The sequence below is a fragment of the Sander vitreus genome, chromosome 13 (assembly GCF_031162955.1).
Source record: "Sander vitreus isolate 19-12246 chromosome 13, sanVit1, whole genome shotgun sequence".
In the NCBI taxonomy this organism is placed as follows: domain Eukaryota; kingdom Metazoa; phylum Chordata; class Actinopteri; order Perciformes; family Percidae; genus Sander; species Sander vitreus.
In genome coordinates this window covers 16789653-16809670 of record NC_135867.1, presented here as the reverse complement: position 1 = coordinate 16809670, position 20018 = coordinate 16789653, and the positions used below count along the sequence as shown (strand labels likewise).

The following is a 20018-nucleotide window of genomic DNA, read 5'->3' as shown; positions in this document are numbered from 1 at the left end:
CACAAGCAAACATCCACAATGTTGCCTGGGAGACAGAGGTCATGTGAGAGGATGAGTCACAGAAACCCAGAACTACCTAGAAAACAACACTATTGAATGGCCTCACATCATGGTGCCCTTTACAGGTTGGCAACGTGAAGAAGGATCAGTGTCGTGTCAGTGCATAAACGACAGTGAGACGGTGCCCTTGGCAAAAGACAAGTATACAGTTAAACTTAATGGGGCCAGAATCTGATACCCAAATAAGAATCCACTTCAGTGTCAGTCACTATTCTTTACTAGCACATGCAGCACTATGTGTATATCAACCTGTGTCTGACCATGGGTCTACTGCTGGTGTGTGAGTTTGTGTGTGTGTTCATGCGGACCTGGAGAGTAGGGAGTTAATGCAGGCAGGGCTGTGGCAGTCCTCCTGCCCCTCAGCCAGATTAATCATGCAGGAGAGACACAGCAGGCCCCCGTTTATTCTGCCTGGGGGTGAAGCTGTGCCCGCATGCTCTCTGTATCACATGGTCCCGGCCCCCCTCTCTTCTCTCCTCTCTCGCTCTTTCTCTCTCTACTGGGGGTGCTGTGGATGGGGCTGGTGGTGGAAGAGGGGAGGGGGGTTATTGGTGGTGTGGTGGAACGCCACAGCACGCAGCAGAGCTTTCTTTCTCTCCTCCACACTGTTGTTTTTTTGTCTCTTTCCCCTTCACTTCCCCTTCTGTGAGTGAGGCAGAAAAAAAGAGAGAAACAGGCGTCCATCTCTCCTGCAAGGAGACAACAACAGCCTCTTTTTTATCTCCTGTCTGAGGGCCCTGACGACAGCAGTGGCCAGGCTCGGTGGGAGAAGAGGAGAAGTGTGTGGGGAGGAGGGGGTGGGGGGACATACCAAGGGACTTGCCACAGATATCTCCTGGAAACTGCTCGACGATGTCTGTGTGCATCAGAGAACAGCCACAGCCATTGTTGGGCTCATTGGGAAACAGAGATTGAGGAACGCATTGCACAGTTGCGTGCTTCAGCATTTTGCAGTGTGTTGCACAAGCACCTACAGTGTGTGTACAGTGGAACCGTATATGATTCATATTGTGTAATATTTTAATTAGCCTACTGTAAAATTGATTGTAAACAGTATATATATATATATATATATATATATATATATATATATATATATATATATATATCTCTATAAACACGTGTGCTGGGATTTGCAGATGCACTTTTGTGAAACATAATAGCGACACTGGTGCCTACCTATATGTGGGGCTACACACATACAACAAGATCCATGTGCATTTGGACATTAGTGCATTGTTTGGAATGCCTGCAAAGTAATGCTTTAACATGTGTGCATACATGTTTTACAGCAAGTATAAGGTAGATTTTAGCTGTGTTCCACCAGGAGACTATATTGAGTGGCAGCAGTATAATGGTTATACAAGAGTCATCAGCCTGACTTTGAAATATGTTTCTCCAGCTGGGAAATGTGTACTGGAGAGGTGAACATGACACACTTTCACCCCATTAAAATGTTTTAGATAAAGCATTTACAGGATATTTTCAATGTAATTTAGTTGCACTTTGATGTCAGTAAAATCTAAATCTAAATCTAAATACACCAAGCTATTGAACTGTTGTACTGCAGATTTTCTTGAATATATATACTGCTATCTTGAGTAGTTTATCATTTACCTTGTTTAACATATTGTACAAGGTATGTGCAGTGCATTTTCCTAACTTCAGTGTACATTACATTTACCAGGACTATTTCTTTCACTTCTGTGGTATTTTTCTGATGACATTCAGAATAACAAAACTTAAGGCATAATTAAACTAGTTTTCATGTCTTCAGTTAATGTGACGTTCTAAATATGAGTTTTGAAAAAGCAATGATACACAATAGTTACGTTCATCAAGGTAGCAGTTTGTCTCTGCAAGGTGTTTTTAATGTCTTCTTGAAAACAACAAAGAGGAATCTCTTTTAGGGTATGATCTGAGGGTCGAATCGGGGCACGCACATCTGGTTCACACCAGATATTGCACACTTACCCCATTCAGCTCGACCAAAACAACTGGTAATGATAAAGTTTACCTCAAAAGAAAAATACAGCGTTGATGATAGTACAGTGTGTTTGTGAATGCAGCAGAGTCTTGAATCACTGTCTTCTGAACTTCTCTAAACATAAGTCCCATAACACACACACACACACACACGCACACACGCACACACACACACACACACACACACACACACACACACACTTTGGAGAATACATTGACTACTGTAGACTATTAGTGCATTGCTTTACAGGTCTACTGTTGCAATTGTTATGTAATGGAACACCAACATTCTCTCTGTCTTTCTGTTTGTCTCTTTTTACGTGTGTGCATGTATGTGTGTTTGTTTGTTTGTATATTCAGATCTGGCTTTCCATCTTATCTCCTTGGACAAAGCCAGCCACAGGTAGGAAACACACACTCTAACTTCTTAAAGGGGCGCTATGCAGTTTTGGCAATTTCTTCGCTTTTTGCTCGCAGGTTTCTCTATAGAGCTCCCCCTACAGCTTTGGAATAGATATTTGGCAGCTCCTTTGTTTACTTGTGTCTGACTCCTCGCTCGGTCAGTCTGCCGTTTCTTCTTTCTCTGTTCCTCCGACAATGCTTTCCTACATTTCTGTTTCTTTTTTGCCAGCTCAGCCATGACGATAGTGTGAAAAACTCAATCGCTACCTTGTTAGCCGGTTCTTGAATGGGCGTATGTGTACAGTGCCATGAAGCAATTCGTTACATCGCGAGACCTGATATCACGCGATACTTCCTGACGCTGAGGCCGGCGGCTCACCAGCCGAAAGTTGCAAGGGTGTTTTTTTCCGCTCACAGGCGCTAGGGGGGAGCGAGACGACCACCACTCAACTCGGAAAAAAAGTCATATAACTGTTCCAATGACTCCGAAGCTGTTCAGTTAAGGTAAATTAAGCTAAAAAATAAAGTATAGTTCCCCTTTAAATTATACTTTCTAAATATATCTTTCATCTGACATCCTATAGCTGCTATGACACAGATACTGTTGTTACTCTAACCCCCAGATTCATGAAATAGACATTATTCTGCCAGATAAACTTTATCATTAATTGACGCTACCTTGCAGAGTTTCAGGAGAAAGGCCACACCTCAAACACTCCTCTTCCAGTATTCCTATAAAAACCCACCTAACCCTCTCCTCTCATTCGTTCCCGCATTCTGCACCCCTCCCTTCCACTCTCTCTGTTCCTCTCCTTTCTCCTCTTATTTAGGTCCTAAGGGGGTCCGTCGTGCCCGGGTGCTGCGGCGGATTCCATACCAAAGCCTCCCCAAACGCAGTCAACATCAAGTCAACTAATGAATACTTGCGACTTTACGTCTCACATTCCAGCGATTCCATGCGTTGCATTCCAATCATCTTTCGTTATTAAATTGTTTAAAACGTATCTGGTTGATGGTGCGGTCCTTGCTAGGGAATCACATATACAATGTTGAAGTGTTGCTTTTATTCACCCCAGTAAGCTGATGTGTTACAGTGGCGATGTCCCTTAAACAGATTAGCCTGCTGCCAAACGTTAGCCAAGGTAACTGCAATCTGAAATGGAAATCACAGACAGAAATGTGAAAATATGGCACACAATTTAGCATCGGCAAACATTTGAATTTCATTTCAAAGCTGTGGGAGCATCGCTGGAAATTAAGCAGGAATTGTCTGAGCACAGTAATAACAAGCATGGGGGTGGATGTGTGGCCCTGCTAAAATTCAAATTTTACACTGGCCCTGGTGAAGCATGCTGGTGTATTTGCGGAGGCTGAACAGTAAACAAAATTGCATGTATTCTCAGTGAACTAGCTGCAAACTAAATGGCATGTTAGAGTTTTGGGTTGAATTCTCATCAATCTTTCTCATTTCCTAGAAGACATAAACAAAAAATATGATTTTGTGGAAGAGACAGAAATAAATATAATTTAAAAAAACACTTGTAAGACCTTTAAGAGTAGGTGTACAAGTTACACAATTTTATTGTTTCTTTGATTGCACCATACAAGCTTGAAATCAAAGATAAAAAATGTTTAATTTTACAAGTGAGCATCGTAGTAATGTTAAACATCCCATTACAAAACATCTTTCCCCCTATAGAAAATGTAAAAAAGAAAATGCATAACCACACATATCTAGAATAGTACTGAAAAAAAGCAGAAGAGTAACACTCTGGATTATTTGGCATCAACTGTCTAACTTGATCCACTGGGAGTGACAGACGAATTTGGCACTGTCATTGGTCCACAACAGGTCACAGTGAGGCTCCTGCCAGGTGGCAGAGGGAGACATACATTGCATTGTGACAAATAAACAACCTTAGAGTATTCCCAAAGAGGAGACAGCAAGATGAAGAAGGACCCTACTGTGCCTTATTCCACCTCATTATGCCTGCCCATGCCCATTCTGCTGTCACTCGTGTATCTGCATATGCGCTCATGCAAACTGTCTCATAAGAAACAATGCAAAAAACTCAGAATGTTAACACATCTCCTCCACATCTGACTAAATTCCGCAGATTTTCATTCTAGATCACTGCTGAAAACTGTAAAATAAAAAATATATATATCCTCCGATTCTGTTTGGGTCTGCTCATAAGTGATACAAATAATGTCACTGGTAAGTAAACAATATTGTGTTTTTATAGGGTTTATGAATTGGTGTTCACACAGCCCTGCCAAAGCATCAACACCAAGTGAATAAATGTGATAATCATCAATTCCCTGGAAAAATACATATACATTGCATTCAATTGCTTTGGAATTAATTTCCCACAAAGAGTGTTTACAGTACTGCTGCATCCAATAATAAAATAAAACCATTACATTCAAGCATTTCCATTGCTGGGCTTTGGGAGTGACAGCAACATTGTGAACATTACCATGTTCTTCTTTTCCACCTTTGGAGTTCTCCATCCCATTAACCCACTGGCTGAAGCTCCACATTAGGGGCCTGACATTGTCCAGTGTAGCTTTATTTGAATCACTGGGATGCTTGAAGCTTGGTGGGCGTCTCTGCATCATTGTGCATGAGCATTACCTGACAGTAGGTGTGGTCGTTAGACGCAAGTGGCTAGGCTTGGTGGGGAGAGGAGGCTTGATGCTGCGAGAGGGGGTCTGTGTGGGGGTTGTAGTGCTTTCGGCGCTGAAGGTTTTCATCAGCTGAGCCACTCGACCGCGCCCTGCGCAGGTTGGTGCGCTCCCTGATGACCCGGCCTCCACCGAGGCAGTCCTCCGAGATGCTTCTGATGCACCAATATCTGAGAAAAGAGAGGGTCAGATTTCCTTAAGAGCTCTAACATACGGGTGACAACCTGACTGACATACACAGAGCGGTGATTCATTTTTATTCTTTATTTATGTTTTTTACAAAAGTACAAAAGAATAAATATTGGAATTTGGAGTGCATATTTTGAATATTTCAAAATTGGCTCAAAATTAATTATTTAAAAACTCAAAATTCAAAACTACCATTTGCAGAATCTTTACCAAAATGTATTTAAACCTTTTTGTGTAACTTTACTTGTCAGTGCATTTGCAGTTTTCTTGTTTTAAGTGCTACTCTCTGCATCTGCCATACACTGTACGATTATGAAATAAACTCTTCTTTTTAACTTCCTTTTTTAGTACATAACCATTGCTTAATACATTTTTCTTTTTGTGTATTATAGGATGATTTTCTGGGCTGTGCCTGTCTCAAGAGGACCTTGTTTACTGTAAACTACAGCGGTCCGTGTCTTGTTGCAGCTGAAACACAACACCTTTTGGGAGCATGAGAACATAAAATCCAGGTGAAAATTAGTTTAAAACCAAAAACCATAACAATGAGAGTTACACATTCAACACATGTGTGCTATGGTTGCAAAAGCGGCAATCCAGTCTTCCCACACCAACTGATAATTTCCTCTCTCCAAATACTGTGCCTACATTTTTCCTCACTCTTTTCTACCTGCTTTTTTCTCCTTTTCATTCGCCTCCCTTTATCCCACTCTGGCTGAGCAGAGGTCATCCTCAGTGGAAGTATAGTAGGGACACAGCTGGGTGTAGTTGGTGAGTGTGTGTGTGTGCGTGTGTGTGTGTGTGTGTGTGTGTGTGTGTGTGTGTGTGTGTGTGTGTGTGTGCGCGCGTGCATGCACGCTTGCTGAGGTACTGTGTTTGGAAGAGGGTGTAATTGAGGGAGGAATAGAGGGAACAGGAGTAACGGAGGGGAGGGAGGGCCACAGGGATGGCAATGGAGAGCAGACAGACGCTGCTCAGACACCAGAAGGCTTGAGGAGCCACATATTTTTAGCGTCATCCCCGGGGGACAGAGATATATGAGAGCGCCAGTGTGCACGGCTACAAACGCACACAAGCTCTCTCTCTCCCTCACACACACACACACACACACACACACACACACACACGGACACAAAATAAAGTGAAAACATGCACAAGCGTACACACAGTTTCTAACAGTTGAATTTCAAAAGACACACACACACATTCTTATGTTACACTCAGGTCCGTGCACGCTCACACACACACACATAACACAAGCATGCACTTTCGCACAGCCATCCTGCTCATGGTCACGCATGTATGTAGCCATCTCTGACTAACAACACGGCAAAGCACAGAATCACACACATGGGCACAGAGGTAGGGTACAGCCAAAACCACACAGGCACTCCCGGGGCCAGGAAACCTTAAAGCTCCTGATTTCTCGCAGGCATGAGAGTGGAAGACCTAAAGTTGCCTTTAAGCTTGTATTATTGTTTATTTTTGTATACTCTCCTCGCTCTCACTTTCTCTCCCTGTGGCTCTAACACCTCCCTCCACCTTCCTCTTCATCTTCCTCTCCCCCTGTCTTGCCCTGCCTTCCTCTGCCCCCTGACCCGCAGTTCCTGTGTTAATGTCCTCTCGCCGCACTGCGTGGGCTTGCCTCTGATTGTCTAGTTGTGTTGTGTGGTCACCACGGAAACCCTGGATAGGCTCCAGCAATTGAGGCTGACACACATTCAGGCACGCACCGAGCACACACGCAGTTACACTCAGAGATACGCACAAACACAGACACAGGCACATACACACCCATGGCCAGAGAGGTTTTTAAGCTCAGAGCCTTTGTGCAGGTCTGAGCTGAATGCTTAATAGAGAGACCGAGAGATAGAAAGAGAAGGAGTAAAATAGGCCTAATACAAATATATATATATATATATATATATATATATATATACATACATATATATGTATTTTTGTATATATTATTTATATTGAAGCAAAACCCTAATACCCTCCCACAGGTAACCTGACTAACCTGTCTAAACACACCCAAAAAATGCTGAAACCCCACACCTTTCTGCCTGAAACTCTCCCCAGCAGCTGCACTCTTCGACCTGTCAGCAGAAACAGTCATTAAAGCTACCTGCAAAAACACACATTAAAATGAAAGAGAATCTCTGCATTAAATCACTCGTCAACAGTGATTAATCTCCCATTTGGGCATTGGAACGCCACTCCTTACATCTCAGTCCAGCTCGTAAATGTACAGGGAGGACAAAGAGGAGGGGGCGGGAAGCAGTGTCACTGACCAGGCTAGCACAAAAATTAAAGACCAATCTATCTCTTTAAAGACCTCCACGTCTCTCGCAGAAAGAGGGGGGGGGCTCGGGTGAGGAGGTGGGGGGCAGAAGTGGGGCAGAGGGCAGAATTCCCGAGCAGCATGTCTGTGGACTGAAGGGCAGGGAGGAGAGGAGGGGTGTGTGTGTGTGTGTGTGTGTGTGTGTGTGTGTGTGTGTGTGTGTGTGTGTGTGTAGCAAGCAGGGGGGGTTGCCCTCCTGTATGGGGGCTGGGGCCCCTGTCACTTATCAGCTCTGGCTGAGCGTCGCCCAGGGCTAGAGTCGGGAAGCAGCACAGGAATGTGTGTCCTTCCTTCTGAAGGTGAAGACAGAGGAGAGGAAAGCCGACCGACAGACAGAGAAGGGTTTATAAACACATGCATACACATATGAACACAAGTCGCCAGCTGCTGGAGATTTATGCACTTTCATGCTCAAGCACATTATGTTAAAATCATATGACACGTTAACACACTTACACTGACTCTACACGCTTGCTCCCTAAACCTAAAATACCTTATATGTCCCTCCACTTTTGTTTTTATGCAGATGACACGTAACTTTAACATAGCATCACGTTATCAATTAGCCTCATCATTTTCATGTCCATCAGTTTTTACAGATTTTAAAGGAAAAATACCTAGTATTTTTAGGAGTAGATTGCTTTATACTGATTTTCAGCCAGATTTTGTACGCCCTCTGCCCCAAACAGTTGTGTTTCATGCTGAGGGAGGACACTGATCATTGCACTTAGCAGTAAATCAGGCCCTCTTGTGACATTGACAGCACAGAGGATGCTTCAGGTAATAGACGCTGAAGAGAAAAATGGCGAGAAAGAGGGATTAGTCATTAGCAATTAATTTGCACTAAGTAAATAAACACTGTTTCTGTTTAAAATGGCATTGTTTAAATTATTTTTTACACACTGATTTCTTATACTATTTTTTTTTTTATCTCATTTTTACCTGACTGTAATCAAAGCATCTTTAGACTGAAGTAAACATAGTAATTCCTAAAGTTAAAACATCTTGAATGCTGTATTTTAAACAACAATAAAGTTGATTACTTCAAATAGAATTAAAACATTATTCTATCCCATAACCTTCAAAATCCCTCTAACTCTTTCCTGACATTTTGACAGCTACATCTTCATCATCTTTACTTTCAATGTGGTAATATGTTGTATGATGTCCTCTCTGGTTTAAGCAAAGCATTATTAGTTTTCTCATGGCATTCAATCAACTTCTTGAATTCTCAAGTGTTATACTCTGTAGGTCAGAACAAGTTTAGTCCAGCTCCAGTGGGTACATGCAACTACAATGAGTGTCACTAAAGCAGATTATTAAGTTCATCTTCTACAAGTGTTGTGTGGGCCACAGTCTCTGCTCACAGGATGCAGGAATCCCTGTCATTACCCACATTCAAAAGAAAACAGCTGAGGCATGAGCCTTATCCTAATCAGCCTCCTCCTCTCCTTTGGAATAAGCTTCCTGCCATTGTCAAGGACAGACACTCTGTCAGGATTTTTTGTCCACAGTCAAGACACATTTATTCTGCACTGTGTTCAGCCCACCTCTAACTCCCACCACACCAGCTGTTCCTATCCCTTTCTTTTCCATTTCCCTACATTTGTCTATTATTTGCTGCTCTGGCATTGGTCACTGGTCTCATATCCAGCCACCAATGTGGATGCAGGCACACACACACACACACACACACACACACACACACACACACACACACACACACACACACACACACACACACACACACGTGCAACCATGATTTATTGGAATTGTATCTTTGGTTTCTTCTTTATAACCAGGTTTTAGTCATGTGTGTTCTGTAAAACTGTTCTTGGTACAATTGATAAATCACCCTGAAAGTACTAAGCTCACTGCAAATGCATCCACAAACAGATGTCTTACATGACGGTATTAAGAGCAGAAATTCACTACTATTTAATTATGATATTCCATGTTCAGTCCAGTCTAGTTCAGTCAATATCTGCAAACAATACTTCCAGGATTTCGCCTCTTGGTGTACAATATTAAGAGCTTGTTAGCTCTCTTGTTTCTGGCTTTGGAAGAGATTTGCTGGGCCCCCAAAATCTACAATAAACTTCCAGGAATGTTCAAAAGGAACCAGACACCAAAGAGAGGGAGAAATCAACGTTTTTAGGGTTGATTATTGTTCCCATGCAGACACAAGATTTAACAGACACTCAGCCTTGAGAAACTATCTGTCATTGTGTCATTATATTCGGAGATTGATGATGTGGTGTTTTTCTAAAGAAAGTCATTGCCATTGACTCAGATAATGTTAAGTTGACAATGTATCTAATTCTGCATTCATTTCAAACCAAACTAGTTAAGCATGGCATTGACCCAGCAAACCATATACAATCAGTGTTCAAAGGAATAACAAAAAGGGCTCCTGCAGCTGGACCAGGGTTGCTATGTATGTTTCATTTTGTCTTTCTGTGTGTGTATACTGTTTTTTTTTTATTATTATTTATCAGCCACATAAGAGAATATGATAGTTTTGACATTTTACTCTCCCACAAAACATTCAAATACTGAAGAAGTCTTCCGTTGTACTTAAGCTTCTCTGTTGATTCGTATCTGAAACAACTCAATGTCTTCCCAGAGGAACAGTTTTAGTGTGAATGTGCTGTAGGATGAACATTTTTCCAGCAGAGGGACCTTATGGAGATCAGATTTTCTATCCAACTGGACATTTTTTCTACAGTATCATTGTTTTCCACTAGATGGTGCTAATTTCAACCTTTCATTACTAATGTTTTCTAAATAACTGGGTCACTGTATGGTGAATGAAATTGGGTGCTGTGTTCAGACAGGAAGTTTGGGAATCACAATGATAATTCAAACAAGAAGTAATCTGTGCAACATACTGTAAGACCCAATGACAATTATATTAATTTAAATTATATTATTATTGTTATAATTATATTACTATAAATTATATTATTCATATCGAGGCCTAAGATATGAAGAAAAATATCCTTCCTATTTACACAATGAGCATCTGCATGGACAAAGGCAGAGATTTGCAATACCATAGACCACATATCAGACCCAAAAAGACAGATACAGCATCCCACTGGTTTGTGTACAACTGAATAAAACGGGGAAAACAGTTTCAATGTAATGCCTGTAAGAGGTGCAGTTGACTGGTTAGTTTTAGCCACCACTCTCCCCCTCATGCTTTTGTGCATTAGAAAATTCCAGTTGTTACTGGTTTAATGATGACAAAGGCTGCCAAATAGCACAAACAACATTGTGTAAACTCTTAAACTCTTGTGTGTCTCTTGTCGCCTAAACAATGTGTGCAATCCACAACATATGACCTTCTTTTCACATACTTTTCACATACTGCTAAAAAGTGAATGCAGGGTCTCATTTAATATCAGTCTGTCCTCTAGCACCATAATTTTTCTGGTTATATGAACAATGCACCTCAACAAAGCTTATAGTGCTTATTGACAATTCCACTGCTAACATTCGCCTTTGACAAAAGGGAGGCCAAACGAGCAGGTGTGTGTTAGCCATGTGGTACCACAACACAAATACCAGTCATAGAAGCTTTTTTCCCCTCTAGGCTGGCCTCTTTTGACTCTGCCAGTCCATAAAGATTCCAGCGGGCTGAGGCACTATTTGGCGAGCTCCTTAGGTTTGGAGAAATAAATCCTTCTTTCGTGCTGCAGCACTGAGAAACCTGTCTAGTATGAACTTTGTTCAGACTGGTTCTGTTCAGCTCTCTGCAGCCATTATTGATCACAGAGAAGAAGCAGTGGAAAGGGGTTCTTTTGTGGTGATTGCCATGTAAGTTAGTTGCAATATTGTAGACTCAATTTATAACCCACATCTGTGTTCATCTTTCTCTGTAATATAACATCTGACTAAAAAACATAACATAAGTTATATAGTAAGATTCACGGATATCCAAATTTCAGGAATGCCTGCTTTAGCTGTGTATCCATGATGTCATCATTATGGTGATGTTTGTGTATATCACTTGATTAGTCAGCAACTGAAAGATTGTGGGGAATGGAACCGTCATGTAAGTGTGATGCTATGTTCACTCACCTTTCCCAACCTGTGATTCCTGGGGCTTGTGAGGTTCCTGTGAGTGCAGGCCACCTTTGGTTGTTCCAGAGTCTATTTTGACAGCGCTGCTGGGGGAAGGGGATTGTGCAGCGGTGGCCAGCCTCAGATTTGCCAGGCCGGGTCTCGTGTTGACAGAGCCTGGTGCTGCATTTGCAGAAGCTGGTCTCACATTGACAGGGCTAGCTCTCATGGGAGGCCTGGAGCAGATGGAGGACTGGGGAACTGACTTCTCCTCAGTCGCACTGGCTGACTTCGGCTCAGGCTGCAAAGGGAAGGGTGACAAAAGAGGACAGAAGAGCGCGATCAGTGTTGACAGCTAATTCACATACAGTGGAATTACTGTCATGTTTGATTAAATCACTGGATAAATGATTCACCAAATTACAGCTCTCAAATGACTACACTACGCCACAATGAAACACACAGAACTATGACCACTGATTAAGAAGTAAAGGATGTGTGGAGTAAAAATTATAAGGTGACTTGGAAATCAAGCAGCCTCGCTAATCTTCCTTCCTGATCTAACGCTGTCTTAATCAACAATCTCACTCTCTTCTCCTCTCTCAAGCTGACTCCTTACCGCTCTAAATCAACTGGAAAAAACCTGCAGCAGAACTAGCAACAGCCACTAATACATCAGCAGCACCAAACGAGCCCCTTTCCTTTTTCCAGAAACAAATCACTCTACCTACAAACAAGACATTCAACAGAATAATGAATCTTGTAAAGGGAGGCTTAGACTGTTACACCGGCCAGACCTCCTAAGGCGTGGATGGTCATTGCCACATCAGGCTGGGTTGCCCAGCGATGTGTTGGGGCCTGTAAAATTCTGGTATGTATGTATATATATATATATATATATATATATATATATATATATATATATATATATATATATATATATATATGTACAGTATATATAAGAAGTGAGGAGAGACATCTCATTCTGTGGCAAAGAGGAGGGAAAAACAGAGAACAGAGGAGAGCTCACGCGCCCAAACCTCAAGAGACTATCCCACAATCCCATCCATCTGTGACTGACGCATTCTCTATCTCTGGCGTTTTAATTCCCCGATCAAGTTCACCAACCATCTGTTCTAGGGCAGTCCAGAAATCCTGCCTTGTCTGTGATTCAGCTGTTCTTGCAGCGCTTGTCACCTGCACACCCACACCCACACATTTGCGTGCACATAAACACAGAAAGAGAAAGAAAGCGAGGGGAGATGGAAAGCATACTCCCCAGACAACCCAAGGCTGGAGCGATGATGGAGCCAGTGGGAGGACAGTTCAGTTCAGCTGTTCCCCGGAGAGAGCTGCGAGGGGTGCAGCAGCTCAGACGAGCGGGAGCACAGAGAAGGAGAATGCTGGGAGAAAGCTGATCTGCAAAGAGGCTGGGAGTGAGGGGACAGCTGGCCTAACCACTATTTCCTGTAGCTCACAGAGAGTGGGACTGCCATGAAAAGACACATAGGCACACTAAAGCCACATTTCAAAGAGCTGAGGAGTGGATTGCTATACTGTTCGTCAAATCTTGCTGCAATATGTGTTTAAAATGTGTTTTTAGTGCAGATGACACTAGAACGTAGAACTGTTCTTTGCTTTATAAACCACTGAGAATGTATACTAAGAGCAGTAAAATATGTTAAATGCTAAAACTGGATTGCAGCAGCATCTATGAAGAAAAACCTACAATTACTTTAATTCACAAATACGTTGTCTGCTGCTGGAAGTGATGAATGCTCACTCACTGACACCTGTGGGTTTAACAAAGACATTACACAAGTGTTACAGGCCATGATGCAACCCCAGAGCACAGAGCTCAATTATAGCAGGCAGTTGCTCCAACTCACCGGCAGAGGGAGTAACGTGCTCGTCTCCCCGCACTTCCCCTGTTGGGAGAGACAGTGCCATGTTAGATGATACTAGAGACGACACGTCATCGTCCTTAACTTTGAGTCAGTTCAGTACTTGAATGAGCAGGGAAGAACAGAGCAAGAGTTTAAGAGTTAATCATATAAAATATTGCCAAACGTATTTTAGAAACATATATGTGCTGTGGGTGTGGTAATGTGACTGCAGGAAAATCAGTCTGGCTGGGATGCTTATATTTCCACTGAGTGAGCAGTTTGCAGCTTTAGCTCAGAGAACCATCGTGGTCAGGCCAGATGAGACCCCGCTCTGGCTCAGTGTGTGCAAGGTTGCCATGACAACGCTGCAAATCTCTTTTAAAGATAACGTGAAAAAGGAGTCCCACCATCCAACCACCCACACACCCACACACAGTTTGTCTGACTGACCAGTGATTCTATCTTTCTATTCTATTTATATCAGCTTTTTTCTTTACGTTCATATACAGGTATGTATAGGAATATGTTGTAAGATTTTACTTTCTATGTATAGGCCTATTTGGTGCTTATGAATTTAGTGTATATGAATACAGGCCTATATATAAATTGATATAAATATTTATAGTAATATGTCTGCATTAAAAATATTGTTAGTTTTACTTTCATGATTTGAATATAATTTGGTTGTTTTTGTCTTAAGTGTCTTATCTGTTGTCATGTTTATTGATTTGTGTAAACCCCAGCATGAGCAGCTCTGTAGTACAGCAGTTCTTTATCAGCTAATAGGATCCTAATAAAATCCTAAAATCCTAATCCTAGGCAGTAGTTTCACATGAAATCATTTTTGTTCCCCAGCACGGACAACATGATTTGGTTTCTTAGGGCCACAGACAAACAGCTACACACCTTTAAATTCAGTGAAATTCCAGGTTGTGTTTCAGGAGGAAGGTTCTCTCTCTCAGTTCTGACAGGTTCTGTGGTTTTTCTGCTCTTCAAGATGGTTTGATGGCTGCAAAACATGATCAGACCACGCCACATCAGGATAAAGTTTACAACCAAAAAAATCTGATAATGCTTCAAATCACAGTCTGTAAACAACACTGAAACACTAATAGTACTGTCTGTAAGTATATTACTATGCATTGTTCTGAAGACTCTGCGCCTTCTTTTCTCCAAGTCCTGAGCAGATGAATTTGGAACTCAGCTCATCCACCTCCCCAATCACAATGACCGCCACATCTCCATCCCGGCCGAGAAGCCAGCTCACATTCTTACTGTTGGCTGGAGGACACACACACACACACACACACACACACACACACACACACACACACACACACACACACACACACACACACACAATAATAGTTAGTTGGCTATTGAAACACTGAGCATGAAAATGTTTATAAATGTAAATTATGCAAAGATCCTTTACTCAAAGAGGGGATAAAGAAACAGAAAAAACAAACACAATATCATATTTTTTAAGGGAAATACATTGAAATCAAACTTAATAAAAGAAAGATTTTTGATGTAATGTGTGCCCTTTATTAGGCATTTGGCCAACATTTGCAGTTTTATCCAAATACTACTTTCCTGCCTACTAGGGGTGTTGAAATGAATCATTGCATCGTGATGCGGACCTAGACGATTCTGCATCGATGAGGTGACAGACCACAATCGATTAGTGCCTACTGATGTTACTTGTTGATTTTCCGGTTGCTGCTTTTTTAGTTTTTGCCTTTTGTCTGTTGTGTTCAGACTCCGCTACATTCAGGAAGTGTCTTTTTTAAGAGCAGATATCGAGATATTACATCGTTGACAGGATAATTGTAATCAAATCGAATCGTGAGACCAGTGAAGATTTACACCCTTACTGCCTACATTCTCTGACCTTTTCAGGATATTGAAAGTCATAAAAAAAGTTATTTTGAAATGCTGTATAGATAAATATTTCAGGTCTCTCAGATAATCACTTGTAGCTCTGTTCATTCTGAGATAAAATTGTCAACTTCCTCACCAGTGTATCTGCTAAGTTGTGGTTGCTGTTTTGGTTTATAGACAGACAGAAGCAACAGCTGGTGGGGCCCAAGCAGCAGATCATAAATGCATGAAACAGGACCTTCATATGGGTGATATAAGCTGAGTTGAAAGGGGAAAACCCTGCCCTCATTTTTGTATAACTATACTTGTGAGGTATATATTTCATTTACTGTTTGTCATTCCCTAATCTGACTTAATTCTGACATTAAACCAAACTTTTAAACCCAATTCCTAACCCTAAAATACCAATACATGAGATGTGTTGTTACACTCTCTTTATTTGTCTATATTTGTGAGGACTATGAATTCACACGAGCACAAGCATGCAAGCACAATAGAGCACACACACACTTTCACGACAAACAGCAACGTCGCTGCTTTGTGACTAATGTTGAAAGTATAAAGTTACTTTATAGACAAAAAACAACTGACTGGGGCTCAAGGGGTGACAGTTTGTTGAGTTAAAAACAGGACAACATACTTTCATTGTGAACTGGTTTTGCAAGCCTGCCCTGTGGATCGTATTGTAGCAGGGCATACCAGGATGATTATGACTAAACAGGCGTCACAGCATACCTTGGTAAACAAGTTATCAGCCCAATCTGGCAGCTACAATCACAATACCATTGTCAGGTGAGATGAATCCTGTCAGCTGAGTAAAGAGACATTTCGAAGATTAATGTGTTGGCATATGTCATTGGTCCTTTCTGTAATAGACAATGTTAAAACACTGTTTCAAATGTACTTCCATATCTTAAGAACAAAGCCAAGGTGACTAATCTGAAAAAAAGTTTAGTCACAGAAACTCTTCACTGAGCTGTGTCTCTGCCTCATGTGAATGTCACCAGTCTGCATATACCATAAACACATGGACACAAACACGCCAGCATATAGTCAGCGTCAAAGCCAGCTTAACCACAGCAAAAGACCCATGAACAACCTCAGCATGTGAGCCCACGAGGCTATCCAGATCGAATCTAACTCTCTCTTTGTTTTTCAACACACATACATTTCCTGCACACTTCCTGTTTCGCTCCCTGCTAATTTTGTGAGAGATTGAGTGTTGACTCACTTCCTATTTTTACACAGAAACACAAACTAGCCACCATTTCCTCTGCGCTGTAGACGAGGGCAGCCCGTGAGAGGGAGAAGCGTTGTGACCACGTGATCTCAGCCTGCAGTCTCCATCCAGCCTCCTAAGGACAGCTGCATTGGTCATTAAGAGATAGAAAGAGCACTGTTCTCTCACTCTGTACCACAGTTGATAGTAAGTGCTTTGTTATGAGCCAAGACAAGATAGATCACATTACTATGCCACTCAGAGTTAATGCACCAACTGCAGCATGCTGTTAATTAGCTTTAAGTCATATTCAAGTGGGGTTTTAGCAACTGTGGTATCCCTCCAAACGTCATCTACAGTAGTAATCCTTCTTTGGAATATAAAAACAGAACACTGTTATGTCAGAGTCATTACACAAGCCATTTGTCATAGTAGTACTTGCTACCACCAAAGAGAAAATGCAGACAGGCAAGATTCTGTAGTATGCATCAAACCAGTTTCAGGACAGCCTTTTGAGTTTCTGGTTATGTTGTTTTGTTGATTGCTGTATATATTCTGTTGAGTCCGACTGTCACTTTTAAGCGGTAGGCAGTTCCTGATAAACCCATTTACCTTTCACACTGCTTGTGCATTTCCTCCCTTGCTGACATTTTTTTTTAAAACTTGTCATCTCTGTCTATCTAGTTTCCATCAAAAGCACATTCCAGATATGAGTGACACCTCTGACCCACTGAATATTCTTCTCTGACGCTCTTAGGCTTACCTTGTGTGGTGTGACTGGGAACAAAATGATCTAAGTGAGAGCCTGAGAGCAAAACTATGTGCGTGTGACACATACAGATACACTGCCACCTACTTTACATTCACCATTATGTAAATATCTATCATAACAGCACGTCTTAAAACACTATTAATACATGCCTCTTATAATACACTCATTTCAGGGTGAATATTATATTCCCATGACATGTACTTTACTTTACTTGTGTAAATGTTAACATCATCTGACATCATCTGTGAGTGTGATGTCAACATTAATCCACCAACATCATCAATCCGCCGTAATTGTTTAGGACTTCAGATATAAATAGAACTTCATGTAAGTGAAGTATAAATAATCTTTGGTTTCTGTCTGTATATCATGCTGCATTACAGACACATTAATGTGGAGCAGCTGGTGTTTGTTAGCCCAAGTTTGTATTTCAGGAAACTTTTAACTTGGCAAATGGACTTCAGGTAAACGCTGTGCCTGTCTTGGCAAACAGCTGTTGAGGTGACAGTATACACGAGCTACAGCAGTGAAAGTACATCCAGCAGCAAAGGATATCTGCCATAGCCAATGCACACATGCTTCTGCAGTGCTTTGTAACTGTCTATCAGGTAATTCACATCAAACATCTTGACTGATGGATTGTAAATGTTAAGCCTTAAAAAGGGGGGCAGATGGTTTCTGTGAAATGCTTTGTTTAAAAGTGTGACAGTCAGTATGCTTGAAAAACTTGAAGCTGCACCCTGTTGCAGCAGCTAAACAGGAAGAAGACAAGTTCACAAAGGTAAGGTGGTGTTGATATGTTGTAGCATGGTTACCTTGTTTTGACTTTGTTCGCATGCACTCAGTATCCCCCCCTTCTCTCTCTAGTTCTTCCTCCCGTTCTTTCCAGCGCCGCACCTGCTCCTGGCGCATCTTCAGGAACAGAGTCTTTTTCTGGTCCTCATTAAGAGCATTCAGCACATCAGGGTCGATGTACATGTCCTTTAAAATCTGCTGCAGCATGCTGGCGGCTGAATGGTGGGTTAACCTGGTACCACCTGGCAAAGCAGTCGGAGGTAGGAGGCGCTGTCGTTTGGCCAGCAGCTTCTTGAGGTAAACAATGTTGGTTTATAGCCTCATGTCATCAGAAAAAGACTTTCATGGCTTCTTTATTCTAATATCCCTCTTATTGACCCACAGAAACTCGTCTTCATAAATCAAGGCGCATGCTCATCCTCCCAATCATGCTTTTGTGCATAAGGTACAATCTCACACACACACGCGCGCGCACACACACACACACACACACACACACACACACACACAAAACCCTGTTTCCTTTCTGTGTTGTGCTGTGACAGTTTCCCTACCCTACAAATATGTCAGTTTTCTTTGTCTTTGGAGGTCATCATTGGGACAATCTACAAGAAGAAAACAGAAAACACTTTAAACATTTGGAAGAATATGTTGTGCCCTATAGATTCTACATTTTTCTCAATGTCCTATATATTTCTTGATCCCACCTTTGCCACATTCATAAACGTTTCCTTTTTCTTCCAGTCATTCCTTTACTGTTTCAGTTGGTATCTTGTCCCTCCCTACATTAACACGGACAGAAAGACTGTAGCCCAAAATGGGTGGAGATTCTAAAGAAATGGGACTGTTTCTGTCATCAGTGGCCCTCCTCCCCCTCCCCACCACATATCCCTTCCCAAACCCATGTTCCTTTCTCCCCCAAACTCCCACGAGATAGCGGCTCCATTTTAACATTGTCAGTTTCTAAGAGAATAAACAACAGGGTCATAGCCCTGGACAGCATGAGCCGGTTTCTCTAACAAGGGGATTGCAATGGACTCCTCCAATCACAGTGGGTAGTTAAACAATGGCTACCACATAAGCAGCACTTGGAGGGAAAGAAAGCTTGTCTCAGACTGAGAACTATCACACTGGTGAAATACAGATTGGTGTCTACTAATCACATTGTAGGGTGCAGAGAAGGGAACCCAGGGAAAGGGGGGAAGTGAACAGAAAAAGTAAGTGATATAAAACAAAAGGGAGCTGTAAGAGAAGGGTAGAATTTGCTGAAGTACTCACAGTGTGATGTAGACAGCCGCTCCACAGCAGAGTATGCTAACTAAGCTGAGAGAGTCAGAGCGCCTGTGGGTCCTCCTTGTCTTTGTGTGTATGACTGGGCTGATGACATCACAGCATTCCATAATCTCCCTCCTTCACTCTCTCTCTCTCTCTCTCTCTCTCTCTCTCTCTCTCTCTCTCTCTCATTTAAAAAAGGGGAAGAGAGCAATTTAGGAAGTTGACCTCCCACATTAAAGAACTTGTAAAAAAAAAAAAAAAAAAATGAAAGGGCGTAAAATCCTTAAACTAATCTTTCAAGCTCATTTTTCCATTACTGCTCTCCTACCCACAAAACTATCCCACATTTAAATACATTTTTTTTTACATCAACAGTGCATGTAAAAATAAGGTTGTACAACAATGGTTCAGCACTCTTGAATAGGCACAACCTACAGTTTTTTTTTTATT

The 20018-nt window shown here is 41.8% G+C and overlaps 1 protein-coding gene across 2 annotated transcripts; it reads right to left on the bottom strand.

Moving 5' to 3' along the window:
• Positions 1-3993: 3993 nt before the first annotated feature.
• Positions 3994-19682, bottom strand: LOC144527485 (uncharacterized). Of its 2 annotated transcripts, XM_078265535.1 has the most exons (7): positions 19572-19682; positions 18314-18898; positions 14760-14904; positions 14530-14632; positions 13627-13665; positions 11756-12038; positions 3994-5306 (listed from the first exon to the last, which is right to left on the bottom strand). In XM_078265535.1, exons 2-7 carry the CDS (start codon positions 18498-18500, stop codon positions 5083-5085), a joined length of 981 nt encoding a protein of 326 aa, XP_078121661.1. In that variant the 5' UTR covers positions 18501-18898; positions 19572-19682; the 3' UTR covers positions 3994-5082. The 2 variants fall into 2 exon arrangements, with proteins under 2 accessions (XP_078121661.1, XP_078121662.1); XM_078265536.1 differs by lacking the exon at positions 13627-13665.
• Positions 19683-20018: the final 336 nt, after the last annotated feature.

What these genes read in the sequence shown, in the direction of transcription:
- LOC144527485 (XM_078265535.1), bottom strand. Translation starts at nt 18,500, where the DNA reads ATGCTGCAGCAGATTTTAAAGGACATGTACATCGACCCTGATGTGCTG. An exon ending in GCGAACAAAGTCAAAACAAG is followed by an intron (nt 14,905 to 18,313) that starts GTAACCATGCTA and finishes TGTGTCCTCCAG; the next exon opens with CCAACAGTAAGAATGTGAGC. An exon ending in GCACGTTACTCCCTCTGCCG is followed by an intron (nt 12,039 to 13,626) that starts GTGAGTTGGAGC and finishes TTCCCTTTGCAG; the next exon opens with CCTGAGCCGAAGTCAGCCAG.